The sequence below is a fragment of the Poecilia latipinna genome, unplaced genomic scaffold (assembly GCF_001443285.1).
Source record: "Poecilia latipinna isolate Pla-1442-1.1 unplaced genomic scaffold, P_latipinna-1.0 Scaffold1152, whole genome shotgun sequence".
NCBI classification, from domain to species: domain Eukaryota; kingdom Metazoa; phylum Chordata; class Actinopteri; order Cyprinodontiformes; family Poeciliidae; genus Poecilia; species Poecilia latipinna.
The window spans coordinates 126,299-153,481 of record NW_015113768.1 but is presented as its reverse complement, the minus strand read 5'-3'; the positions used below and the strand labels follow the sequence as shown (position 1 = coordinate 153,481).

The following is a 27,183-nucleotide window of genomic DNA, read 5'->3' as shown; positions in this document are numbered from 1 at the left end:
GTGAAATCTGACCTAGCCGTCTGCAGATAAGGCCAGACAGAAGCCAAACCCTCTCCCGTTACGTTTTCGCTGCTAATGCAATACCTTCAACTAGCAAAAGATCAGAAGATACTTTACCACAGATTTCTTTGATCATTCGAATGATGTCCTCTCTCTGAAATTAATACATGGTCAGAACATGAGCTCATAAGTGGCCGTGGTGGTAAATGACTGATGAGAAACAATAGGAAGGAGTGGGACTCACAGTGAGGCCTGCTTCCCCTTTTATGCCCGGAAGACCCTAAGATAAGGATGCAATGAGCTCAATCAGGAAGAAAACTGTCAAAGTGCTGAGAGCACCAAGGTTAACCTACCAGATAAATGCTATCTTAAATAGGAGGAAGCCTTCTTTCTACATCATAACCAGAACACAATCAAGTGCTCAAACACATTTCTTTCAGACTCAATGTAATAGAAAAAATCAAAACATCACTCACAGGTTGCCCCGGGATTCCCGAATCTCCCATTTCTCCCTTGAATCCTTTAAGCCCCCTCTCTCCTGACGAGCCCCGGTCACCCTGACGCATGAATCAAAACAAAACAGTTGCAATGAGCCTTTACAGGTGACCCCCAGATTATCCCGCGAAAGGGCAACATATTGACTGACTTTGGCTCCTGGAAAGCCCTCTCCAGGTACACCTCTGGGTCCTGTCACACCCTGGGCCCCCTGTTCGCCCTGAAGCACAAGCAATGTTCAAACAGTAAGTCACAAGGTCATATTTAACACCTAGATGAAATACATAAAAATATCTCTTAGAGTCAATTTATAATGACAGCCTACCTTGGGGCCTTGAAGTCCTAGTCCCTGTGGCCCTGTTGGGCCAGGTGGACCTGGTCGCCCAGGGTTACCCTGGAAAAACATCACATCCTGCTACTACTGCCGTACCATATCACTAAAATATGCACATTTATAGTCTGTGAAAGTATAACTTCATTGGTACAGAAACTCTTTATAAAGTTTGCAACAAAGAAGACAAAAACAAAGATTATTTGAATAAAATAAAAACAGTTTTGGTTGATTTCCTGTTGATAATCCTAAAATCGTCTTTAGAAAAGGTGAAGATGGGTGGGATTTCAGGGGATTAGAGGGTTGCCGGTTGGCCTTATGTGAAAAAATAATTGCCTGAATATAATAACTGGTTGTGACATCCCAGGTGGCAAAAACAATAGCAGGCAATGAGTCTTCTAAGTTAATGTAGACATATTTTGGTCTTTGCATAATCCAAGAATGGGCGAATGACTGAATGCAGAGTGAAGCGTTTGGGGTCCTCTGGGGGCCATACAGGCCATTGTCCAGCTGCATAACCCAAATGTGTTTGAGCTTATGGTCACCAATTGACAACAGCCATTCTCCTGCAGGAGTTTCTGCTACAGAGCAGAATTCATGGTTCCATCACTTACAGGAAGTCTCTCAGGTCATGAAGTAGCAAAGCTATGGTGTCCCAAATGCAAATACCAAAGCCACAGCACACAAACACATTTCTGTTGTGGAGTTTGTATTCACTTTGTGGATTTACTATGTGTGTTGCGGCAATTGTGTTTGACATGAGACATCTGGGCCACCGTACAAAGCAACCCCAGACTATTACAATATACAATTTCCCCTTTGGAATCAATAAAATACCACCACTGTGTTTGACTATTAGCTTGATGTCCTTTTTCTCAAGTACTTTATTAGTGTTATGGCACAGGAGACACACCTTTCAAAGAAATCTACTTCTGTCTCGTCAGTCCATAACTTCCTTTAGGGGAACTCCAAGGAAATTTCAGCACTTGGATCTGAATCTCAGATATAGCTATTAAAGTTAGCTTAAAATAAAAACCCATCTTTCCCAGCGTAACTCGTGTCTAACCTCATTTAGTTAGCGTGAACCATGCCTGACATCTGTCATTGTGATGTGCTTCCACACTTTGTTCCGCCTTTGGTAACTTTATCCGAGTCCCTAATTAAATCTTGCCCACTGCAAATGAGTGTGGAAGCACTGTGGCCTGCGGAGGCACCGGTCTGGAGCCCACAGGGGACAAGGGTGGGATCTGTGAGGACAGACGGGGTGTTGTTCAATCAATGCCTGTTAGGACAAGTGTTCCTCATCACACATGTGTCTGTAGAGATTCACACCCTGCTCTCATGGTAGTGCTGTTGGGGGTGATTGTATAAAATACGCTGAACAAATGAACAGGCGGCCGATACGTTTGCATGTGTGATGAAGCGGTGTTGCTCCTTAATGAATACGATGCACAAAGTGAAGATGGGGCTTTTTGCACAGGCTCAAGGTGATAGTTTCACTTTTATCCAATATGTTCTTTACATGTTGTATCTATGTTTGTATCTTGTTCTCTGCTTTCTGTGTTTTATTTTGTTTTTCTTATTTTCTTTTTACTTGTTTGAAACAAAGAGAGGAAACAAAACTGCCAAATTAAAACCTCACACCTAGCTTTTCAAATTTGTATTTGAAATTTAAAATCACTGTATAATTTAACTTCACATTTATGTTTTTTTTTTTTGTTGTTGTTTTTTTTGTTGGCCAATCAGATATTTTGAGGTTCATGGTTGAAACGCAGAGAATGCCAAACCCTAAAATCCTGCTTTCAAGTCATGGTTGCAGGATTTAAATTCAAACTTTGTAATTTTAAAGGTTAGGAGAAAGTTAAAAATGGAAACCCAACGGTTAAATGAAAACAAAGATTTCAAAATGGCTGTGAATCTACCGGAGGTCCCTGGATGCCTTCCCCTGGGGGTCCGGGTAAACCTGGAAGCCCTCGGAATCCACTGTCACCCTGAAAAAGTTGTGAAGAACGAGACGCTCAGCAGGAAAACGCAAGTACAGAGGAAAACATTTAATCTGTTTAATAAACTGTAATACAGATTCACCAACATTTTGTGACTCAAATATTGCAGTATTATGTGTGTTATGTCATTTTAGGGAGATTTTTGGCATTACAGAACCTGCAAGAACCTGCTCATAAAACACACCTTCAAAAAAGACAGAACAAAAAGCAAAAGCAGGGAGAGTAAAATTGTACATTTTTATGTTTAATTATAATGAACCAGAGTTTACCATCATTCTTTTACTCTAAATTAGCTCAATTTTTTTAATCAAAGAATCTTTCTAAAAGTGGGAATTTTATTCATATCCACTAAAAAGTGGAGATGCAGCTCAACATTGGCTGGCCACCATACTCGCCCTGGACATAAACTCAAAAGTCCAATGTTTTCCTGATCAGTGAATGCACCATAACAGGATTTTTAAAACAGACAACAGCATTTAGGCCAGTGCTGGTCTCTTTGGTCCTTCCCTACTTCCTGCCTTAGTTGTTTCATTCACAACTTTGAGTACAAAAGAAATCCCTCTGCCACAGGATGTTTGTTAGATTTGTAAATAAATGAATTAATTTGGAGACAAACTTAGTAGACACCTGCAGGACCAAACATTTAGACATTTGGAAACCAGACAGTTCTTAAAGAGAAAATGGAATTGGCTGACCAGAGACTGGAAACTGGCCACAATAAAGATTTCCTGGAGGAATCCTCAATTTTAATGGCTCCAAAAGTTTTTGGGGGGTTTAGGGTTATAAAGGAAGGTTGTTGGTTTCTCTCTGATTCTGACATATTCTCACCTTTGGTCCCGGGATGCCCACGCCCTCTGGCCCCGGTTCTCCAGGAAGCCCCGGCAGACCAGGAGGACCCTAAACAACCAATCAACAGAATGTTATCCAGCTTTTCTATCCCATTCTCATCCTATTTACACTTCTACCAATAATGTCAAATCTAGACTTCTACAAAACACTCAGTAAAATATCAGATCTCAACTATTATCTAGGTTTTGGGGGGGAATTTTATTTTATTGTTTTGTAGATGAGGATTTGCCTGACTATAAATCTCGCCTCTTTGTCTCTGTTCTGAGTGTTAGCTGCAGGTTGTGCGGAACATCTTCTGAAACTTTTGGGTAATAAACGTCTAACAGATGGATGGACACTGTTATGTCCGATGAACATAAAGTGTGAAACACTAGAGAGGCCGTATAAAACTGGGTTTAATGTGTGATGAATGGTTCTTTATGTGGAGAATTATAAGCCGATGGATAGAAAATGTTGTGTTTGATTTGGTTTGTTCACCATGGGGCCAGGGTAGCCGTCTCCCTTGGGGCCAAATGGACCTGTGGGGCCCGGGTCACCTCGATCGCCCTAAAACAGAATAAGAACTTCAAATTGTCATACAAAGGATAATATTTAATGCAACAGTTTAGAACAAAATGTTGAACTTCTTCCTGTGGAGTCCAATCGGCTTCCCATTCTCATAATTGATTTTCCAAATACATACTGTTGAGGCATGACGTATTAGTTTATCCAAGCCTATAGTTTTTTTTTAATGATTATTTCCATTGTAGTTCAGTTTTAAGCACCAAAAAGAACAAATGTATTACCTTTGGGCCAGGCAGTCCAAAGCCAGTCTCGCCGATTGGACCAGGAGGTCCACCTGGTCCAGGATCGCCCTACGACGTTTTAAGACATAAACTTTTCAGATTAAGTTGGCAAAGATACACACACTACACATTCTCAGCTGTTTTAACTAGGTCCAAATTTCTTGTCTTTCATTATTGTGAAAGAATTGTTAACATTGTTTATTTTCTGGGGTTTTTTTTTTCTTTAAATACAGAAAAATTTGGAAAGTCAGACATGTGTAAAAGACATGTAGTGGGATTATATAAGCTTCATTTTCTGCCTACCTCCTTTTCAAACAAATAGTTATCGAATATATATCGTGGCATTTGAATTGTGAATATGTTTGAAATAAATACACAAAGGAAATTAATCTAAAGTCGTGAAGAAAAAGGAAGAATGTAAATGGACCTAACAGTAGTTACTGTTATGTATAGAGTTGTTACAGTTTTATATTAGAAGTTAATATGATGGGTGTGCTGTGGTAGCACAGGCGTTAAGCACAACCCACATATGGAGGCCTTAGTCCTCGACGCAGCTGTCGCAGGTTCAATTCCCGGCCTTGGCGACCTTTGCTGCATGTCTTTCCCTTTCTCTCACTACCCACTTTCCTGTCAATTAACTATCAAATAAAGGCCACTAGAGCCAAAAAAAAGATAGTATGATGAGTAACCATGTCAACTAAGGGCTTATTTCTGTGTAGAAGAAGCTTTTTTCTTTAACTCAGAACATCCATAGGTGATTTGAAGGGATGGAGTGGGGTGTCCACAGTCCTAAAGCTTCACTCGCTCCCCCTTGTGGTCACTCTGGAGTATTTCAAGTGAACTGGAATGAAAACACTCATCAACCTAAGGTAAAAGTCTTAAAACAAATCAAACTAAACCTTTCTTGCTGTAGAACAAATTTGCTTCCGTTTGCCAAATGCCTAGATGATGATCATGTGTCAAAAAATAAATTTTTGTAAAGGACACCTACTGCAGCGTTAAGCATCCACACTCATACTTGACTGTGTTATTACTATGTATCATTCTAAAAGTTATTTCATGTTTAATTCTGACATATGCTGGTGTTTAGTTGGGTGTTACTAGCTTAGTGAGTTTGTTGATTAAAGTATTTTAAGTGTAAGGCTTAATTATGGTTGTAAATAAACAGAAGCCGCTGACATTATTCCATATGTGTGTTAGAAAACTTCACTGCTGCATATTTAGAACCTAAGCCTTACCAAGCAGGAATTTATTTTCTCAATATATCTATTACTATTTTTGCGAATCATGAACCTCACCCTAGTTTTCTTGTGTTTTATTTTTTTTTTTTAAAATAATTTCACAGTTCTCTCCTTATATTGTTCGCTACAGGAACTTGATTTTTTTTTCTTCAGGGAATAATTCATATTTTCCTCCCTTGAACTATAATGACATCTTTGTGAAATAAGTGATAATTGCTTTCCCTGAAAACGAACTGGGATATAATTATCACCTAAATACAAATTTGAAAAATATGCAGGAATTGCAAGTTTGTTTTTTTCAAAGTGAGAACTGAAAGCGCATACTTTGGGTCCGGTGATGAAACGTCCCGGTGGTCCGGCGGAACCGGGCCGTCCCTGTGACCCTGGTTCTCCCTGGTTAGAGATTCATTCAACTGCATTATTAAATCCCAACCTTTAATCAGCATATCAGTCTTTATCATGTCATAGACTGTCTACGGTTTTAGGTAATAACAGCTCAAAGGTTTCCTACCTTTGGTCCAGAGGGTCCAGCTATGCCAGGCGGACCTGTCAACCCTCTTATTCCTCTTTGGCCTTGGTCACCCTGAGCAACAATGTCAGGAACATGGTTGTTTATGGGATATCTATAACCCTATACTCATCATTTATTAATGTACATACAGGTCAACAAATAACCTTTAGTAAGAAATGTCAGATGTAATAAAAGAAGTACCAGGATTTCCCCAAAGGGTAATATAAGCCTGGTGGGTCACCAGGCTTTACTTGCCTTTCCCACCAGGTTAATTGCCGTTTATTTTAAATAAGGTTTTGTATATGCCAGTAACAATGACAACAATAATGGATTAAGCTAGGTTAATCATTGGCACTTTGACCTGAGAGTGAGGGGGTGCGCACCAAGTGTGCCCATTGGCCAAATTATGATCCCTGCTCAGCCACCTCCAATTTTTGTAACTTTTAACATTTTTTAACACAAAAACATGATGGGTCACTGGTGGACGGCCCTAGCATGTCTACCACCAGGTTTTCTGGTGAAAACCCTCAATACCACTTGTGTACTTTATGCACGAGGCTTCTTTATTTCAGAGAAAAGGTTCCAGAGTGGAACAAAAACAAGAAAGTGAATATTAAAATGCTAAAAGGTACACAATGAATAAAGGGGAAAAAGATCTTAATTAAATTCCTTTTGATTGCAATAAAATGGCAAAACATTCATGTCCAATATGTTGCTAGGGGCCATGGCCGTTGTAGCATAAGCCAACAATCGTCCACCGACAAGCACATTATATATTAAGCACATTAAATGACATTATATTGAAAAATATAAGGAAAGAAAGACTTAAACTGTGTACCTTTTCTCCCTGAGTGCCAATCCCCGGCGTGCCTTCTGGACCTCTAAGACCAATGGCTCCTGGTTCGCCCTAAAGCCACAAACTCAAACATTCAACAAACTTGTCGTTCACTTCTTATAGAGCCCGAGAGGAAATCCATCAAACTACCTTTTGTCCTGGAGCGCCGTCCTCTCCAGGAAGTCCAGGCAAACCTGACAGTCCTGGTGATCCTGGTTCACCCTACAGAAAGGTTTCTGGGTCTTTTAAAGTGTTTGGACTGCTGCAGACGTTAACGCCGTTTTAAACTTAGGCCACATTCACACCAGACAATGACCAAACTATGAAATGAAATACCAGCCAGAATTTGGATAGTCTTTGGAGGTCTTTGAAGACACAAGTTATGTCGAAAACAACACTCTCCTGTATTTTGTAAGGCTGCTAAGAGGCAGATGAAAATACTGGTGCTTCCTCTTTCACAGTAAGGCTGAAACCGATGGTTGGGGAGCAGAAACCTCTCATGTCTCAATCCAGTAGATTGGTAGGAAATATCCAAATCAATTTCTGCTACCTTTGTTGGTAGCACTGTAGTAGAATGGCCATAAACGCAGCAAAAAACAACAACAAAAAAAAACCCCAAACTATTTGGTGTTCAGAGTGCCTTCAGATCAAAATCAGGGTTCCATTTCAGATTCAGAGGAACGGTGGAGCAAATCCAAAAGAACAGAGTGGTCTTGATCCAGAGTGAATGAGACCTTAAATGACTGATTCATGTTGGTTTTTAATTAAAAAGAGCAGCGACACACCTTGGCACCGGGCTCACCAGCTCCTCTTTCTCCTGGAGCCCCCACTTCTCCTGGCAGCCCTTGGTCTCCCTGTGTGAGATAAAGTTCATTGTTTCAATCCTAGAACGATACTGCTTAATGCTGAAAACTGGTACAGTCACCCTCTGTATTATTGACTAAAATGTACTCAATTAACTTAGATTTTATTAAGCTATCACTGAAAATGAACTTTTAATCTTCTCCTTATTTTAAATCAACTAATGCAGTAAAGGAAAACCTAAAAGTCCACAGGTTCTTTATCTCTGTTACAAGCTCTGCCTGATTAATACATATTCTGTTTTGTGACAAGTAAATTCACTTTTGACAAAAAATAATGTGTAGGGTTAGGGTCAGGACAAACCTTGGGTCCAGGAAAGCCCTCTCCCGGTTGGCCTCTTATTCCAGGTGGCCCCCTGGGGCCCTCTGTTCCCTGAAAGGAAGATATAAAGAAATTGAAGACGAATGCGATATGAGTTTATTTAAATTTAAGCAAAAAGAAAAACAGGTATCGACATAGAAAATAATCAAATCCGGTTAACTTAAGGCCTAATGAACAATTCAATAAAGAAGTTGCATACATAGCACTTTGCTTAACAACCAGCCACACACCTTTTCTCCTTGGATGCCTAGACCTGGAAGGCCCAGGGGCCCTGGAAACCCTGGAGGGCCAAAATCCCCCTACAGGAATGAAGTTTAAAAAAATAAAAACTGATACCACATACATGCTCATCGTCAGTGAATCACTGTTCAGTTTCAGCTACAACCTTTCATTATGTATAACTTTCGGAAAGTACCCAACTTTATTTGTTCCATACAGATCTAGCTCGGCTTAAAATATTTCTTATGACTTTAGAACCCTGTTTGCAAATCAGTTCAGTGCTTCCAACCCATGTCTACATCTGTGAGTCGTAAGCTCTCCTGACAGATGAGTGTCTGCAACGCATTGCGACAAATAAAAACCTTATTCACACTGAATGCGCCAGTAGAGTGTTAATATTCCCACATTCAACAACCCAAACCATAAAACTGCAGTCCTCCTACACCATTCAAGCTGTAACCTCAATTCATAGCCTGTAGACTGTGACCTCCTATATAACGCCGAGCTCAGTGCATTTATCAGTGGCTCTGGCAACTTTTGGCCTCCTTCACAACAGGGCTTTAGCTTTCTCGCGTTCTTCGCTTTTGTGAAGTCTTTTCAGCACGGCACCTCATTTATGGCCTCTCTGTACTCTACCTTGTCTCCTTTGATTCCTAGGCCCAGCTGTCCTCTGGGCCCCCGTGGCCCCTCTATGCCTCGCTCGCCCTGTGAAGGCGGACAGAGAAGTTATTGCGTTTTGACTTTTTGAGATATTAGATGTGCTCACAGGAATGGCAAAGCAAGACCACATGCCACATATCACCAAACGTCTTTGATAGTTGCTTTCATAAAAGCTACACTCAGACACATAAAAGCTTACCTTCAGTAACCTCTGTAATGTAATATTCACATAGAGCATATCGTATGGAACTACGTTTTGTACGTGTGCAGAGGGCAAGTAGAGGATTTATGATATATTTCTGGTTAAAAGCTTTAGATTAAGGTTTCTGATTCCTGAAACAAAGAAGACCATAAATGAAAAAGAAACTCAGACGTTCACAATTTCAATTATCAGTCACCTCAAAGCACCAAGCAACACAGCTAAACAGGTCCAATTCAAACCCACAGGACTTCGGGTCAATACCGTTTTATTCGGCCCGATAAATTCCAATATGGAGAAGTCCGGTTCAATCAAGATGTGATCCAGATGATGTCAGCCCCAGCAGGTTCTGTGTATTAGTGATTTTAAAGTAGAAAACAAAAAGGCAATTCTTCTCAATTTACAAAGAGCCATAAGAGTTTTAGAGGTGAACATTAATGGGTTTTTTTTATTTTGCTTTTGCAATTCAGATTCACATTATGTTAAAGTGTCCTTAAATTATGTAAAATCGATTTTTTTTTTTTTTAGCTGTACATCATGTTGAAATATTATTCCCTCATCAGAAACATATCCAGATGTTGCCTTGATTCTTTCATACATGTTTGGGAAATCCTTTCATCTCCCGTGGCAACCATTCAGGTGTTCAAAACACAGGCTGGTTGGACCTAGCTCCACCTTCGAGGACGAAGCTCCAAGCTTCCGTCTCACAGAGCAGGACTCCCTCATGACTCCCCTTCTCAAATCCTTCAGACTAGCCAGCAGCAATTAGCAATCAATGCTAATTGTGCTTATTATACAAGCCACTTCTCAGTGCAATGCTGGTAGAAACGTTGATACAGGAGCGATGTTGTGATGACTTTATGACAGCGGCGTTTCAGAAAAAGATGGAGTTTTTAAAGAGACAGAGGCCCAATTTCAAGACTTAAACTTTCTTTTAAGTCATATTTGATATATACTTAGCATTTTTATAACAACTGAATGTAACATAGATTGTGTTATAAAGTGCTGCTTTGTGCCTGGTAAATACATGATACTGTCCCTTTAAATTGATTAGCAGAAACAGAAGCAGATCCCTGTCGTTGAAGCAGATTTACTGCACAGTTATTGAGCTAAACTGAGAACACAAAGGTCAAGCTCAGGAGGCTTTCCATAAATCACAGGGCGGTGGTCCAATTCCCAGCTTCCCCCAGGCTGCATACCTAAGTATTCCCCGGGAGTAACCAAAAAATGTTTCTATTTGATATAAAACTATTGGATAATCTAAAAAAAAAAAAACTCAAGAAAAGGTTGATCAATTAAAAAACAACAACAAAAAAACAATGAAAACAAACAAGACTTTGTCAATGATTCATAGACAAATGTGGCACAGGAAACAGTAATGGCTTCCATCAAACACTGCTATCCATCTGAAAGAGATAACTGAATTTACTTTTAAAAAGGAGCCTCTGCCTCATCTTCCAAGGTTTTTCCAAAGTCGGAGAACAACAAAACGAAGCCACAACAAGATGTACATTAATTAGCATAGCGATGCCGCATTTGCATGTCGGCTTCCAGAAGTTTCCATTTAATGTCATAAATCCGCAATCGGAGCTCAAAGCAGAAGCGCTAATGATGTGTAAAAAAAAAAAAAAAGGGGAAAAAAAAGGTTATACTGCTGCGAATCTGGGAGCTTGTCGGGGCAAGTCATGTGAGGAACGCCGCTGTAGAAGGAACGCCATCTGTGAGAATACAGCCAAGTGTGGTGTTGCAAAAAAAAGAAAGACAGAAAAGAAAGAAAGTACCCTGGAGGGCGATCTAACGGGGGGGGGAAGCACCTTCTCCAGGTTTTATGGTGGAAACTTTTACTTTCAGAGCAACGGCGCCAGGTGATGAGTTAGATGACAGTTCGGTGTGAGGGTGAAGTAAGAATTTCACCTGAAGCCTACCTCGTGTTTCAGAGTTCCTTGGTAAATATTGCAGGAAAACAAAACAAAACAAAACAAAAACAAAAGCAGTTACGAAAGTCGTGTCTGGAAGACATTTCTGCATATTACTCAGGCTTCGTTTAACGTCCGCCTCTGTCACAACGGAGAGCCTCGATGTGATTTAATATTATTTTACATGAATCGTTTTCTTCAAAATTATGATTCGTGTAAAGGTGCTGAGCTGGTTTCTGTGAGCTACTTTGGGGATGGAAGTAAGTTAAGTCAAGTTTATCTGTATAACACATGTTAGCAGAAATGTGGAACAAGTGGATATTTTTCCAAACTTCAAAGAGTTTTACTCAGATTAATCAAAACCAGGAGTGTGTTTGCGTGTTTTTGTCTGTGCATGTGTGTGTGTGTGTGCGCAGTGGAAGCACAAAATACCACCATACCCCCTGATCTTTGTTAAGAAAACAGAAACCTCATGAAGGAAGATGTGTTTCCACATGTGGGAGATGTTCTGCTTGTGTACGACTGAGGAAAAACAGACACTATAGCAGACTATAAGTTCCCTCTGACTGAGTCACTGGCTGAACCGTGGGGGCGTTCTGGCCTTTTTATTCCCTGCCCGTTTCTGAATCCTCTCCTCTTCGCACCGAGACGTTCTCATCTCCTCCTGCTGGGGTCGATCGATAGGCCGCGCCACGGCGTGAGGTAACGGAAGCCGTGCTGCTGCGCCGTACGGGGAATTTACTGTCGTGTGCTATCATGTCTCTTGTCCATACACGTTGTCAATTTCCTGTCGGAATCTGGAGCCCAGACAGGAGATTTTTCTTTTTCCCTGTGAAGGTCAGAGGGCGACGGCGGATGGGTGAAGCCAACATGGATGCATGAAAATGGGTCGAAAGGCTGAAGCTTTTAGCTGGCTTGAGTGCATGAGACTTTCAGGAAATACCGTCTCTCCCAGGAGCTTTAGGCTTTAAAGAAATAAAAATAATAAATATGAACACCCACTCACCTTAGGGCCAGGGATACCTTCTCCCGTCGGTCCTCTCTCTCCTTGGACTCCCTGTGGCCCCTGAGGACCCTGAAAAAAATGAAATAAACATGTAAATGACCTTTTAAAGAAATCTATTTGGGAGAGGAGGGAACTAATTCTGACTCAAAATCAGTAAACAACAGGAAGGCTGAGTGCATTCACTGCAAAGCAAAAAAGTATCACCAAGTACTTTTGGTTTAGTTTCGAGTGCAAATATCTTTATACACTTGAAATGAGACAAAACCGACTTATAATTAACTTTCCATCAAGATACTTGCTATAAGTCAAAGTGCGCACATAGACACTAGGTGGTGCTAGAGCACATGACTTATTCCCTCCATAGGTTAAAAAAAAGAGCTCTTTTGAAATCTTTTCCTTTTTAAAGTGTAGTGTGTGGCCCAGTATAACATTCCTTGTTTTGAGTTGATTTTCACGTATAGAGAAGATGTTGGCAGGGAAGGTGTAGGCTTCTGGTATTCTGTTTCAAATTCATCAAATTGTTCTCATCTGTTTTATTTGAATTCAGTTTAATAGTTTATCGCTAGAAGGACTTGAGTTATCTCTGCTGCCGTTGGCTTAAACCGTTGGAGCACAAACTGACCACTTTTCCTCACTTTCTCCTTCTACTACTCTCTAATTATGTTGTTAACTTTTTGGTTTCCTCTCCACAGAAGCTACGCTAATCTTGTCTGGCTGTGATTCCTTCCCGGAGGAAGCTGAGATAATGTTGACGTCAACTGATTGTTCTCCGTCTTCTGCTATTAACTTTTTACTTTCTTGAACATCAAAACTAGCAGTAACTCAGGCCATCTGTTTCTCCTTGTGCATTTTGTTCCGACTTCTCAAACTCAGCAGTGGGAGACGGCCAGTTGTACCAAGCCAAGTTCTGGTTCGGCTGGAGGTTTCTTCCTGTTAAAAGGGAACTTTAAGATTGAAACTTCCTTTGAATAATTAATTGAACACGCAGCACTAATTGGTCTAATTGGAGTGTGTACCATTAGTAATACGAACTGTGCTAACACAAAATGCCAAAGGCATTCCTTTTTGCCCTGACATCATCTCTGCTCCTGCTAATAACGGTTAATGATGTAGGAAGGCAAGAAAACTTGAAAATTATTTTAATACATGTGTGGCTACAGGGTTTTATAGCTGTTTCGGGGCGTTAACAATTGTTACTATAGAGAGGTTAAAAGGTTATTCTATTTTTTTTTTTTTTTGTGAAACAAAAGGCACATTTCATGTAGTGACAAGCCAGACAGAAACAGCAGGTTGGAACAGTAGGAAGCAGAACGACAGATCCGTCTACATTGTTCGTCTGTAATACACAAGTGACACAAGTTAGAAACGAGGACGTTTTGTCTTCCTTTCTAACTCACCGGTGGTCCTGGCTCGCCGATCCCCGTAGGGCCGGGAGGCCCCGGTTGCCCCTGGAAACCGACATCCCCCTGCAGAGTGCGAGATAGCGAGGGGAGTGCTCAGACAGGGTGAGACACAAAAGGCTGGTGGTTATGTTCTCGTGAAACGATTTTTCCGTAACATTTTACCTTTGGTCCCGGAAGGCCGATCCCTGTCTCACCTTGGATTCCAGGTGGTCCTGGAAGCCCCCGCTCCCCCTATTAAAAAGATAAACGTGGGTACATTTTGTCCAAATGTCACTCATCCTTGTGTACGAGTGAGAAAATCTAAGAAAACCCACAGACATAACCCGCTTTGTGTTGCCTCAACAGTCCATTGACGAAACTTGATTTAAGACTTAATTGTTTATATTTTTAAAAAAGCTGTTGCTTCTCTACATAGTGGCTGTAAATCAAAGCTGTGGCCCTCACAAAAAGGACCCATGGGAGGCAGGAAAAAGAGGCGTGGAGATTGTTCTAGGTGCATACCGGTGCTTTTTGTCCCCCCTCACCCCCCCTTCCATTGCCCTTTCCAAGCAAGTTAGGACAATGCTTCCCGCCAGACATTACATTGCTATTTTGGTGATGTAGGATGACAGCCAGACTATTAACGTGAACATTTTTCTAAAATAATTAGGAGGCGACCACTTGGTGTGGAGTAAGTGCTTATGGGAAGAACGGCAGGTAGAACACGGTGGAGGAGGCTGAAAGCAGAAGGAACCGACAAATAAGCCGACAAGTTAATAACAGATGAGCTTCTTCGGAGGAGTTTCAAATGTCACAGCGGCGGGGGATCGTAACTCACCAATAAACGTTCAAATGTATAGTTCCTACCCCCCCACACCCCATTCACTTTATGAGCTTTTGGAGATACTTGACATTTCTCATGTTATTTATGCCTGCGTTAGCTGATTTTAATCTGAAGTGTTATAAATGTCAGCGTCGTGAGAGCGAGCGTTATTTACTGCGCGTTATTCCGAGGGAAAAAAAAAACTATCGGAATCGAATGCTTTTTAATCACGGTAGGCGACTTTGTGTCGTTGAAATGGCGACACGTTTGTACGCCGGGATTCAGACCAATCCTCATGTATGCATCTGGTTTAAAAAACAAAAAACAAAAAAAAAAAACGTGACTGACTTGATTGATGTGTTTGAGTTATAGGTGGAGACAGGCCATGAAAGCTTCAGTTTCCTCACAAAGACATTGTGGTGTTGCCCGGGATTAATAAAAATGATCAAATAGGGAGCATGAATGATGTCATAGTCATGTTTAGTGTACAGACTTAATCAAAGGGTGGCTTTAGTTTTCATCCAGAGCCATTTCAAATTTAAATTTGACACAAGCCATGAAGGGAACAGAGCAAACATGTGGAAGACGACGATCTGGTCTGAATTTTTTGGCCTTTGTGAAAAAAACCTGAAGATACGAAGTCTTGTTGGTGGCCTAATTAATAATGCAGACAAGCTATTCAACCTTTATTATGAAAAATATGGGTTGTATATTGACAGTGCATTCTGTTTTCCCTAAGTAAACTAGATGTGCCATTAAATATAGTTTATCTCACAACTTTTAGCATTACAGTACAAAGTTGTAAGATGCAAAATTTGATACTGTTGATTTTCCAAAATGGCATAATTTGGAGAAGATCAAATATTATTAATTAATAAATTTAAAGATTTCTTTACCTACTTCTGTTAGCTCAGCTGGCCGAGGAACATCAGTGGTTAAGCTCAGTTTTCGTTTGACCCATTTGACTGGCAGCAGTGTGGGAGGTCCATCAGAATTAGGAACAATGGGCGTATTTATTTATTTATTTATTTATTTAAAATGGAGAGCATGAGAAAAGGGTGTCAGTCAGAACTGGAAATTATTGCCACTTATTTTCGTCTACGTCCCGGTCCCAATGCTCAGTGCGCACCCTACGCCCCTCTGTGAAGTGTGCATTCAATCGAAGTGAACGTAAAGGTTCGAGTGCACAACCACGCAAAAATGTGAGAACTGGGACAGTACGCCCCTGTGTCTTAACTTCGACATCCAAAATGGCGGGACTTGGTCACTGTTTAGGCATTTATGCTGCTAAAATGTACAACTACAACAAAGCAAATTATTTTAAATGTAAAGGTATTTTTGCTTTCCTATGTCATTGTTGGAGATATGTATTTTATTATGCGGAGAAAAAAAATTAAACTTCAGTCAGACAGAAAGTTTTTCCCAGCACGTGTGGAAGTGAAGTTAATGATATGGGTAAATATATTTAACAAAGATTTAATGTACTAAAAAGTTTAAGTAATCGATTTGCCATCCAGCTTAATTATTGATTAAGACACCAAGTCCTCAACGATATGTTTTCCCTTACATGCTGCTGCAGCTGATATGTTGATTAAAGGTCTGATTCACCACACATCCTGTGTATTATTAATGTCTGAGTGATCCACATAACTTCCCCTCATCACTCTCACGACTCGTGCTGACGCCTTGACTGTTTTCTTATAAGATGTTTATGGCTTCAAGGACACGTTAATCACCAGGGAACGGTGTTCACAAGCAGCTTGTTTCCTTTTCCGAAGCCATTCGATTTAATGGCAAGTCTTGTTTTCTGTCTGCACAAATAGCTGTTTTTTCAATTCTGTTTTTTTTATGTTTCAAAAGTGCAAGCAAGAACAAACAAAATGTCTTCAACAGCCACATTTTCGGCAAATTTTGTTTTCATTGCATATCGTTCTTATGTCAGCTGTACGTGATTGGCAAAAAACATAAGGGGATTTTTGATATGTTTTGGAGACAAACTGGACACGGCGACGTCTGAAGTCTAGACAATGAAGATGTTTGACTTTGTTGGTCTTTAGCTGAAGCTGCACAGGCGCTGATGAGTGGAGGTAATCACTGTCATCGGGAAGATACAGTTTAAAAAACGGACGACGACATTGAACCTCAACAGAAAGGCCTCAGCCAAAGATGGGATGAAAAATCTCTGATTCATCTTCACCGAGACGAAGCTTCAAGGTTCAGGAAGAAACAAATCCTTGCAAAAGTATTTATGCCTCTTAGATTAAATCATAAACTTCCATATATTTTACTAAAAATGTGTGCGGGATTTGTATTCAGTTTACCTTAACACCCTTAAATAAAATCCAATACAATTGATTTGCCTCTTCATAGTTAGTAGAGTCCTTCCCACTTTTTTTCAAAGTATTAATGGGAAGTTGTGGGCTGAATACAAATGTATTATTTTCATTTTGCAAAAGTTGAAAACCATGTATGTTTGTTCATCTGCCTACCAAATATACATTAGTTTGAGTTGCTCAATTACATAAAATCCCAATAGAATCTACTGACGTTTGTCGTTTTATCCTTACCAAAGCAGCACGTTCAGGCAGTCAGAGGGTTCCTTGGCAAGAAATCCCGTGACTCATGTTGTATTTTTCAAGGTCAGACTTGTAAAGTAAGTCTGGCAAAACCAAAAACGTTTCGGAGCCACTGCCAAACAGTCGCCAGATGTTTTGCATCTTACTAGCATTTCCAATTGTAAAACCTCTTCTCTATGTGGACCGTTACTTTTTCAATCGAGTTAGAAAGCTCGTGGTGTTACCTTAGTTACCAGCAGTTTTCAAATAAAAAAACACCTTTACTGAAAACGTAGCGAATACGAAAACTAAACCGAGTAGTCCTGAAGGTCGCGGTCTATAGCAAGGTAGGTTTATTCCTCCCGATTGACCTCCTTATTTGTTGATAAGAGAGAAATGATAGGAATAAGGTTTCCTATCAGCATCTATTATTGGCCCAGTTGGTGCACTGGTTAGCTACTGCTGGGGAAAGATGATTGGCAAGATGGAGATGTGAAGCTGTTCTTTGTGTGTTGGATGTGACAAGAAAAAAGGTTACGCAAGGTTTTAAAAGCTGACACACGAGACTCTTGACTTGATATCAGAAGGTGTTGGCTATTTTTTGAGAGCGGCCGTCACCGTTTTTTTTATGTCGCCACATGTTGGTGCGTTTAAAAAAACCACACAAAGTGATTTCTTCATATAAACAAAGAAAAGAAGGGCATGTTGAGAAACAGCAAGTTCTGTCATTAGTCTCAGATTAGCATGCTTCAAAAAACAAAAGAAAAGAAAAAAAAAGGTCAAAATCGTGCTTACTTTTTTGCCCATGATTCCTTCAGGTCCCACATCACCAGGTTGACCTGGCAAACCCTAAAGCACAAATAATAAAGGTGTTGCACGTTAAACCACGAGCACGAAACACAAACCACAATAAATCACATACGAGCTCTTTTCTTGCCACAGTAACAGTGATGAAACACATTTTGTTAATTTTCTTTTCCTTTTGTTTACTTTCACTAGTCGCAGACAAACTTGATTGCAGCCAGAACTGTAGAATCAAAAACAATCAATCAAAAGGAGGGACGGATGGGAAGACTTTGTTTTTGTTTTTATAAATTCCTGAAGGAGATTTTTTTTTTATGACCTTAAACAACCTTTTCATGCTGGAAAACGTCTTTCAGGTCCAGGTTTGTCCAGTGTTAACACTTGTTTCACAATCATAAACATGGAAGTATGACAAAGAAGCCACAAAAACAACAACAACTGAAACAATGAATGACTCAGAGATTGCATAGTGAATATTTGAGCATTTCTTAGTCTAAAAGTGACAATTCTACATATTATTTGGTTGTGTAAAAGCAGTAGCTGGGTTTAAATGATTCTAATGGAAGAGTGTGAAAAAGTTCACCTGAAGTCCACGGTTTCCTCTTGGACCAATAACACCTTCAGGGCCCTGAAAAAGAAAAAAAAAACGTGCTTTTATCAGAAATGAATGTAACAGATGGCAAAACGATGGAAAGTGTGAACTACCTTTCAAAAAGACAAATACTTAGCTTTAGGTAGATTTTTTTTTTCATCTCAAGCTGACAAATCATCATCGTGGTAAATATTATATTTTATATTTGTTGTTAAGTTGGAATAACAAAGAACTACAAACATACTCTGTCTCCTTTAACGCCTGGTGTGCCACACTCTCCTCTCTCTCCCTGTGAGAGAACAAACAAAGTTTAGGTTCCTTCTCAAACACCGTCTACACAAAAATAATGCTGTTTGTTTACAGGTTCAGGTTTGAGCTGATTTGCGACAATTAATGTCATGGGACTATACAGAATCTGAGAGCTTTGCAGTCGCAGAAGATGACAACAATGTGCAGACGATTGCTGGCAGGTCTGACATTAAACAAAGGACGATAAAATGCCACAATGTCTTCAAAGTCACAGTGTGCCATTATGTCTGAAGCTCATAATCCCCCAGTTACTGTCACTTATAATGATTTTAAATCAGCGTGGGAAGAACCCTTTGTTTTAGAATCTAACGAGGCATAAGAGGGGTTTGGATTAAAATCCATACAATACCTTCTCTCCTTTGTATCCTGATTTACCCTGTGTGCACACGAGAGTTTTGTTAAATCAAGCAAAGACAGAAGAGAGAAGGATTTTGGTCAAAGAAGACGAGACATTGGTCATAAATTCACGAACCAAACTGAAGACCCTTGACTCACCTCAGCTCCTTCGCGGCCTGGAAGTCCACTGAGACCACTTTCACCCTAAAGAAAGATTTTGATTTAACGTGCGACCCTTGAACTACTTGCTTAAGTTGTTCAAGGGTTGTTGGATTGGCAGTACCTTCTGTCCTTTCGCGCCGGGGCTTCCATCATCTCCAGGACGTCCTTTCTTGCCCTATGGTAGAAGTTGAGGCAACATGAAAACAATCTCGACCACTGAAGATTATTTTGTGAGCAGACATCTCTTCTATTCCTGTTTAACTTCAAGGAATAGACAGCAGCTGATGATCCATAGGGCTTTCCCTGAGGAATGATCATTTGCTTTCTGCTTTTCTTTGAGATATGGCTGTGGGTAAATGGGTGGTTTGGGATTTCGAGACGGTTTGATGGTAAAGGCAGAAGAGCAAACAAAAAAATCTTGGTGTACTCACAGAGTAGGATTTAAACTTTAACATACACATAAACCAAACCAAGAAATCAGCCTACCGTCACCTTAAAAAGATCACCAGAATAAAGAGCTTCCAGCTTTTCAAACCAAACATTAGAGCTGCATTGTTTGCAGAAAAAATGGCTTAAGTCACTGAGTGTGGGGAACGGATGAGTCAAACATAACTGATGCTGCCTTGTCTACTCAGTAAACTTCTTGGCCATTTTCTCTCTTATAATATAGACTCTATGAACACTCTTGTCTTCAAGTTATCTCCGGTCGCACACATTGCTTTTGTAACTGGGTCCCTTGCTACCCCTGATGTATAACAGCTTTTGTTCTGAGCATCAGGAGTAAAGGGGTAATTACTTTGCTTTAATCCAGAGAAAAGGCTTCAAAGCAGTAATCACTTTGACTGTGACCGACCTTCTCTGTTGAGGAAAAGGCGAGCCCGTATCACGACATGCTTGGCAGCTAAAGAAAGTCCTGCATGTAGCACTGAATCTGCCAAGCATGTGTTCTCAGATAGTCCTGAGAGGCAGGATTCCTTCAGCAGACATGACTCTGCTGATTTCCCATGTAAATATGCGTTTAGACCTGTTTTCAATAAACTGTTGGGAAGAATGTAAAGTATTTGCTTTACTCTCACCGCTTCGGGGAGACAAGACTTCTGAAAACCCGCACAAGTCACTAAACTCTTCTGAACCCTGCAATTATGTAGCCTGTAGGAGCCTTTGTCTGCAGAGCTCTCCTCTGCACTGATTGTTAAGAAGGCAGATTTAACGTCTGGGAGCAGCAGAGGAGCACAACACAACTGAAATGGTTTAATGTGGTTGTGTTTAGTGACTTGGAAATGGCTGAATAACATGCACATGTGCCACTTACTGACCACCCGAGTTATGTCTTCTTTGTACAGTCCCTTTTGTATAATCTCTCTAGTCTAGATCACCCAGAGTGCCAGGGTCTCTAATCATTTTCTCAGGGCAATTAGATCCGCAACATCATAGATCCTGCACTGTACAGGGGCCACAGAGATGCGTAGGGCATCTGCCATCTTATGACTTTGCTCTTCTTCGGTGTTCTGTGAAGTACCCTGCTGATGTCCAAAAAAATGAGCATCTGTTCTCAACAGAACACCAATGTTCAGAGGAACGCAAACTGAACTTGTTCTAGAGCGAGATCCCTGTGTGTGTGAAAACATGCCGTTTGTGGGCCCATGATGCATGTTTGTGCATACAAGCCATCATCCCTGATTGGGTGGATATAAAGTACGACTTACCGCAGGGCCACTGGGTCCTCTCTCACCTTTCTCACATTTGCATGGGTTCAATTCGAGTGGACACTGGAAAAACATGAAAAAGGACAATGAAAACGTGCACAAGAACCACAACCAAACAGAACTTGTAACACTGGCAGTTTTGACACTTACACCTTCTTCTGCCAGCGCCATCTGCAGGGCGAGAAATGGAACAGAGTCAAGTCAAGTCTTAAGTCTTCTTGTGCGAGCGAGGACTGAGGCAAACGTAGAGGACTATGGCAAATGATACAAGTTTTATGTGTGTGGGGTCGGTTGGACCTCATTTCTACATACAAGGGTTAGTAATATAGATTAAAAAAATTGTTTTTAAAAATGAGGCTCACACCTAATAAAATTTTACAAACTAGTTGAATTCAACGTGTGATGGATTCAATTGGGGTTTAACGCCTTTTACATGATTCCAACTCCCGGTTTTACAAAGCTTTATAACTGGTGCTGGGTAATAAAATGCAATAGTACATTGACAGAGTCCGACTTCTCTAAATTGATTCCGATCTGATTTTTTCCTTCAGCAACAGAGAATCTTTTAGTGCAGTTGTGGTTAGCATGGCAGGTTCACTTTAGACTGACTCACTCAGCTGGTCAGGATTAACTGATTTTACTTGCTCACAATACAAACCTCCAGATGCTTAAACTAAAAAACACAGTCCTAAACCGTTGATGAAGCATCCCTCTGAAAGTGGCTGCTCTTTATTTTTAAGCTGTTTTCAGCAGAGGACTTCCCAGATGGTTCTGTGAAACAAACCATCTGGTGCGTCGGATTATTTCCTGTACTTCCTCTTGTTCGACGCGTCCTGCCAGAACAATCATTTGCTTTCACTGGGAAGCAAATGAAATTCTCAACTCTGCAATGCTAGTAGATTTAAAAGGATAAATTGGATCAATTAAATATTCCACCGAAGGTCAAGGAGGGGTTCGGGATTGAGATGTGAAGCCAAATTAACAGTCTGTTCACTCTTGAGAAATTGAGTCCTGCGGTTTAATGCTGGGGCTAAAGATAAAAGACATGCTCTCGGCTGGTACAGAGGCACATGCTTATGACATACAGATGCTGCCTATACAAGGAAATGAGATGAAAGTCTGATTCCTAGCTGCTGCTGCTGCTGGGTCCTAGCATGCCAGCAGAATGGGTTAGATGTCAGACGCAATGCTTTGCATGTTTTTGCACCATGTTCCCCATAAGGTTTTTCATCCATCGTATTTAGATGAGTGTACCACCGGTGTCAACACTTAAGCTCAGGTCTAAAGCAGCGTTTGAAGTGTTTGTGGGATGCTGTTGCGTGTGTTGCGTGTCCTCAGACTCATGCGCTTACTTCACCCAGTTTTCCCCACAAAGCATTTTAATGCGGAGCATGTGTGGCGACCGAAAGTCAAGATGTCGACGCCGGGGATGCTGTTGTGCAGCTCCGTATTCTAATTAACACAGCAGTGGCTTGTAAAAGTCAACCGTTAATGTTTACGTAAACAATCGAGTGCGAACGCGTTTGCTTTTTTCGCTGAACGTCTATAGCATGAATGTTTACAGGCAAATCCCTTTAAGGTTTCTGAAGTCCTCTGCCAACTCGAGAGGGCTTGTAGGAAGCAATCTCAGCGAGCAGCGTTCAGACCAGACCTGTTAGTCTAGCAGCAGGTGTACATTAGGGATGCAATAAGCCAGGAAATCATAGCATCGGCCGCCGTCAACAGCGGAAGCAGGGGAAGTTGTTATTGGGTGCATGGTGAAACTTAAGGTGCTAACATTTGGAAAGCGTCTGTTCACATAATGGCTTTTTGAGGCTTCCATCTCCAATCAATTTCTGCCCTCTGAAGAAAAAAAAAAAGCAATTATCAAACACACACACACATGCAATTTCACAAGTGATATAAGTTGCAGTGAAATGTTGTGGGCTTTGGGTGTTTATGCAAGTCTGAGCATGAACACCAAAAAACATGTTACCTCTGATCTGCCTCCCAAATGAAATTGTTTGGAGGAATTCGAGAACTTGCCAAGCTGTCAGTTATTCCTTTTGTTTGTGTGTGTGTGTGTGTGTGTGTGTGTGTGTGTGTGTGTGTGTGTGTGTGTGTGTGTGTGTGTGTGTGTGTGTGTGTGTGTGTATAAATGAGCTACCAGCTATTTTTTCCCGTATAGAACAAAACTCAGTTGTCAGCCTAATGAAATCATTAGATGGCATTTGAGGTTTTGGTGCAAAGCCATAACCTGTGCCTTAGGATTTTCCCCTAATTTATAAGGAGAATATAGTAATAATTTCTGCAAATTTATTATACCGAGCTAGTAAATACCCCAAGTACGTTCGCCCTGAACTTAGCATGAAGAAGAGCAGCACGTAGTAAGGTCTTAACCTGACACTCTACAACTCCAACTTCAATCTAAGACTCTCATTTTGTAGGGCTATTTTGTGGTTCAATTGTAAACTAACGCATAAGACGCAAGTGGAACCTCAAAAGTAGAATAAGAGGACCTTCGTTAGCATATCTTGCTAAATGTGAAAACAAATCACCCTAAAAACTTAAGACTTCAGACTCTCAAACAATTGGAACTGTCTTGAATCTTGTGATCTTGACTAATAGTTTTCGTGACTTGCATAAAATCTGTAAAGTATTGCTTTTGATGTGATCCTGTTCTGAGTAGTGCATGCATTTTGGGATCAGGGATGTGGAATCCACTGTGTCACTAAACTGTTTTCACAGAGTAATTTTGCTCCTATTATATTTTTGACTTTCGGTCTGCTAATGTGGAAAAAACACAATTTTGCAACTCCCGTGTTTCCATTAAATAAGAACTGCAATTAAAAAACTTGCGTAAATAAGTTTGATCAGGCTTGTCATTAAAGTACAGGCAGCGCCATCCTCCTCCAACTACTTCCTGTTGTCTTCTTCGTAGTTTATGCCAGTGGCAACATCTGGTTGTTGATCATGTGACTCGTGATGTGGAAAAAAAAAGTGTTTCCATTGCAGGTTTGTGAACTAAACCGGTTTCAATAAGGCCAAAAAAGACCAACTCATCATAGTGCCAAAACTTTTTACCAAAAAAGGGGGAAGATTTTCAAAGCTGGCATGTTTCCATTAGAATAATTTATTTCAAAAATGCTAAATTGCGCAGATATATGGTAAATAGATACGCAGCTGACAAAGCATAGTAAGCTGTTGACTAAATCTACTATAACTCAACACGGATGCAAGGAGTGATGTTTTTTTTTTTTACTCACAATCTCCTTGATGACTTTATCCACAATGCCAACATCTTGCAAGTTGTGAAGGTAGCGGGTAGCTGGGGAACTAGCGATTCGACGCAGCTGTGCGATGTTGGCTGCTTCGTTGGCTTCAGGTGTGATTCCTATTGTGAAGAACCGAACGCCTTGGTTCCTCGCATCGTCCACAGCGTCAAATATGTTTGGGTTCCTTGGGTGCGAGATGCCGTCGAAGAGCAGGACGGCCACCTTGACGCTTTTGGTGCCCGACTCCTCCAAGTAAATGCGCGTCAGGTTGGTGATGGCGTAGGTGGTGTAGGTGCCGTGGCCTATGTACGGAATGGGAGCGACTCTGGCTTTGAAGTTTTCAATGCCCCTCCAGTCTCTGAAGGTCTGCTCTATCTTGACCTGGCTGCTGTACTGAAGGAGGGCAGCGCGGGAGCTGAGTCCGCGGCCACTCTCCATCCGAAGGCCCTGCAGTCGGTCCATTACGTCGGAAACAAAACGTTTCTCCTGTTCGTGGTTGTCCTTGGCACTCTCTGAGCTGTCGACCAGGAAGGCCAACTCCAAACTGCAGTCTTCATCGACAGAAGCTGAAAAAATAAATAAAAATCTCACAGTTAGCATTTCATAAACATGCGTGAGCAATAATTAAAACTTGAACTTACGTAAAACTGTTTATTTCTCAATATATGCAAATTTTATTAGCTATTGAAGTAGAAGCTGTTAGCTATTCAGATAACTGAATTAAGCAATGTGTAAAGTTCTTACTCTTCGGTTTTGTTCGGCTAATGCAGAGGTTCCCAAACTGGGGGGTTTGGGAGATTTGGGAACCACTGGGCTAAGGTAAGCTAACGATCTTTGTAGCTTCATAGACCGAAAAACTGCCAAAGTGACACCCATTTCAGGATTTATATTTGCAATTTAACGTGCTAAAATTTAGTTGTCACAACTCTACAACAGAAGCAGCGCGGAAAATCAACGTCATTGTTCTCATCTGATTGGCCCAGTTGAAATTCTGCAGGTGAAATTGAGCTCAATGGGAGAAATCCCAGACAGAGCAGCAAAGGGAGATGAGAGTTGAGCGGAACTGCATAGAAAGACAATGGCCTTTTTGAGATATTTTAGCCTATTTCATGTTGTCAAGCTAGTTTCTTGAATCTACATTGCAGGGTGCCATTAGTTTTGAGAGTGGCATGTAAAAACATGTGGTTAACCACAGGTAAATAATCATTTTACAACAGAGAGAACTACTTTTGTTCTCTCACCTAATTGGTTAAAAAGGACCTCAATCTGTTTTCATTTTCCATCAGCATAATTTTGGCTTCATAACAAACATGTATTTATTTTTTTTAGTTTGCTGGTGCCAAACTTTCAACCTTCCATCTACATCTTGTCCGTCACTTTCATTTCCCGCCAAGTTTTGAGATCCCGCCAAGTTTTGAGATCAAAATGAGTTTGAAAGCTGGTGACTCTGCGACATTTCCCAGAACGTTGTAAGTTTATCAAACCGGCTCTTCATTTTCAAGACAAACTGCTCCAAGCGTCAACCTTCTGCTGCGGGAGGAGGTCGCAGATGTAATAGAGGGCTGAGGATAAACCACATTAATCTTTGCTTGAATATGTCACAGAGAGAATGCGCCCGAGGAAACAGGATTCTGAGTGAATAAAACATTTGGGTAACGGAGCACTAAGCGGTCACACTGGAGATGGATTGCTTAGAGAGCCGAGATATGATCAATCCACATGCGCTGCCTCCTCCAGCAACGTCCTTGCTCAGGTTCAGCTTTTTCACTGTGAGCATTTTTTTTAACAACGTCCCCATCTGTTTTTTTCCTCCCCCCCAAAAAAATTATGAGGGAAGCAACCTCTGAGGAAAACTTACATTTGCCATTCTGTGGTATGGAATTTGGTGTGAAGAGTTTGTTTTTCCTCCTTGTGGTCACAACTTCATCTTCGTATTCTTCTTCATACTCTTGAGCCCACACAGCCTGAAGCCTCCATAGCAGGAGCAGCCAGTGCAGAGAGTGAACCATGACTTTTCTCAGAGGGCTTTGAGTGCAAACATGGAGATTTAAAAATGATTAATAATAAACACATTTTTAAAAATTAGAACTTTCATTTTGCTATAAGTAAAAAAGTTTTCAGAGAAATTGTGGCTGCATACCTTCCAATGTTGCCCCACTATTTAAGCTCTCCTGTCAGTAATGAAAAATATCCAGGGAGACAAAGGAGAACTTCTTCATTCAGGTTTCCATCTGCAGGTTATTTGGGTTCTTCCAGATGTCGGACCTTAGCTGAGAATCTGCTAGAGCCAAATTAGGCAGCACACACTCATTCCAGCAGGATCAGCAGCTAAATAAAAAAATAAAAAAAAAAATAAAAAAGAAGAAAGAAAACAAAAGTTGAGAGCTCACTCCGTCTCTCATGGGACTCCCTCAATTTCAGTCATTGTGATCCTGAGTTAAATGGAAAGAAAGTCCAGCCCTTTTTTTTTCTTCTTCTTAAAACTCTCCCACTCCCTCACAAATGTTTCGGTAGAGCGTGGGGTGTGGAGGAAGAATAAAAAAAAAAAAAGTCCCTCATTATGACTGTTGCATTCACTGTTTTCTCCTCATGCTTTCATGTTTTCATCTGGTGAAAATAGCACCAATAAAAAAAATAAACCCTTGATGCGGAGCTGCTGTTGTTTTTACCTCCATCAGCTGGACAGAATCAGAACAGAACATATTTGGGAATAAAATAAGGAATTTTAGAGAGAGTAAAAACTGTTTTCACCAACAACAACAACAACAAGAGCTGAATGGTACGCTGACTTTTACCATCCAAGCATTCTCTAAACTACTTTATGTTGTGCATTGTAGTCAATATCTGATCACTTTTACTGACATCCCAACAACATTTTGCTACTGTTCAATGCATTTCCAAAAGATGCCGTTTTAAAGATTACAATGTAATTGGAATGCTGTAAAGAAAAGTCAACATAATTATGCACATCAGCTTCTGTTTTTACAAATGCACAACAAGGCCGGTTTTTAATGCGCTAAAAATGTTA

At 40.7% G+C, this 27,183-nt stretch overlaps 1 protein-coding gene across 1 annotated transcript in view; it reads right to left on the bottom strand.

Annotated features, from left to right (window-relative positions):
• LOC106960073 (collagen alpha-1(XXVIII) chain-like) overlaps window positions 1-26,584 on the bottom strand; it is a 33,701-nt gene extending 7,117 nt beyond the window's left edge. The window contains exons 1-31 of the mRNA XM_015052993.1: window positions 26,296-26,584; window positions 26,014-26,180; window positions 24,147-24,721; window positions 21,052-21,072; window positions 20,902-20,964; window positions 19,317-19,370; window positions 19,193-19,237; window positions 19,047-19,073; window positions 18,633-18,677; window positions 18,380-18,424; window positions 17,788-17,841; window positions 13,798-13,866; window positions 13,630-13,698; window positions 12,233-12,301; window positions 9,088-9,156; window positions 8,463-8,531; window positions 8,215-8,283; window positions 7,836-7,904; window positions 7,201-7,272; window positions 7,054-7,122; window positions 6,216-6,287; window positions 6,029-6,097; window positions 4,464-4,532; window positions 4,156-4,224; window positions 3,658-3,726; window positions 2,749-2,817; window positions 821-889; window positions 647-715; window positions 477-557; window positions 245-280; window positions 118-154 (exon numbers count right to left, since the gene is read on the bottom strand). Of these exons, the coding sequence (XP_014908479.1) occupies window positions 118-154; window positions 245-280; window positions 477-557; window positions 647-715; window positions 821-889; window positions 2,749-2,817; window positions 3,658-3,726; window positions 4,156-4,224; window positions 4,464-4,532; window positions 6,029-6,097; window positions 6,216-6,287; window positions 7,054-7,122; window positions 7,201-7,272; window positions 7,836-7,904; window positions 8,215-8,283; window positions 8,463-8,531; window positions 9,088-9,156; window positions 12,233-12,301; window positions 13,630-13,698; window positions 13,798-13,866; window positions 17,788-17,841; window positions 18,380-18,424; window positions 18,633-18,677; window positions 19,047-19,073; window positions 19,193-19,237; window positions 19,317-19,370; window positions 20,902-20,964; window positions 21,052-21,072; window positions 24,147-24,721; window positions 26,014-26,164 (2,413 nt within the window). The 5' untranslated portion in view covers window positions 26,165-26,180; window positions 26,296-26,584. The remainder of the gene's footprint in view (window positions 1-117; window positions 155-244; window positions 281-476; window positions 558-646; window positions 716-820; window positions 890-2,748; window positions 2,818-3,657; window positions 3,727-4,155; window positions 4,225-4,463; window positions 4,533-6,028; window positions 6,098-6,215; window positions 6,288-7,053; window positions 7,123-7,200; window positions 7,273-7,835; window positions 7,905-8,214; window positions 8,284-8,462; window positions 8,532-9,087; window positions 9,157-12,232; window positions 12,302-13,629; window positions 13,699-13,797; window positions 13,867-17,787; window positions 17,842-18,379; window positions 18,425-18,632; window positions 18,678-19,046; window positions 19,074-19,192; window positions 19,238-19,316; window positions 19,371-20,901; window positions 20,965-21,051; window positions 21,073-24,146; window positions 24,722-26,013; window positions 26,181-26,295) is intronic.
• Window positions 26,585-27,183: the final 599 nt, after the last annotated feature.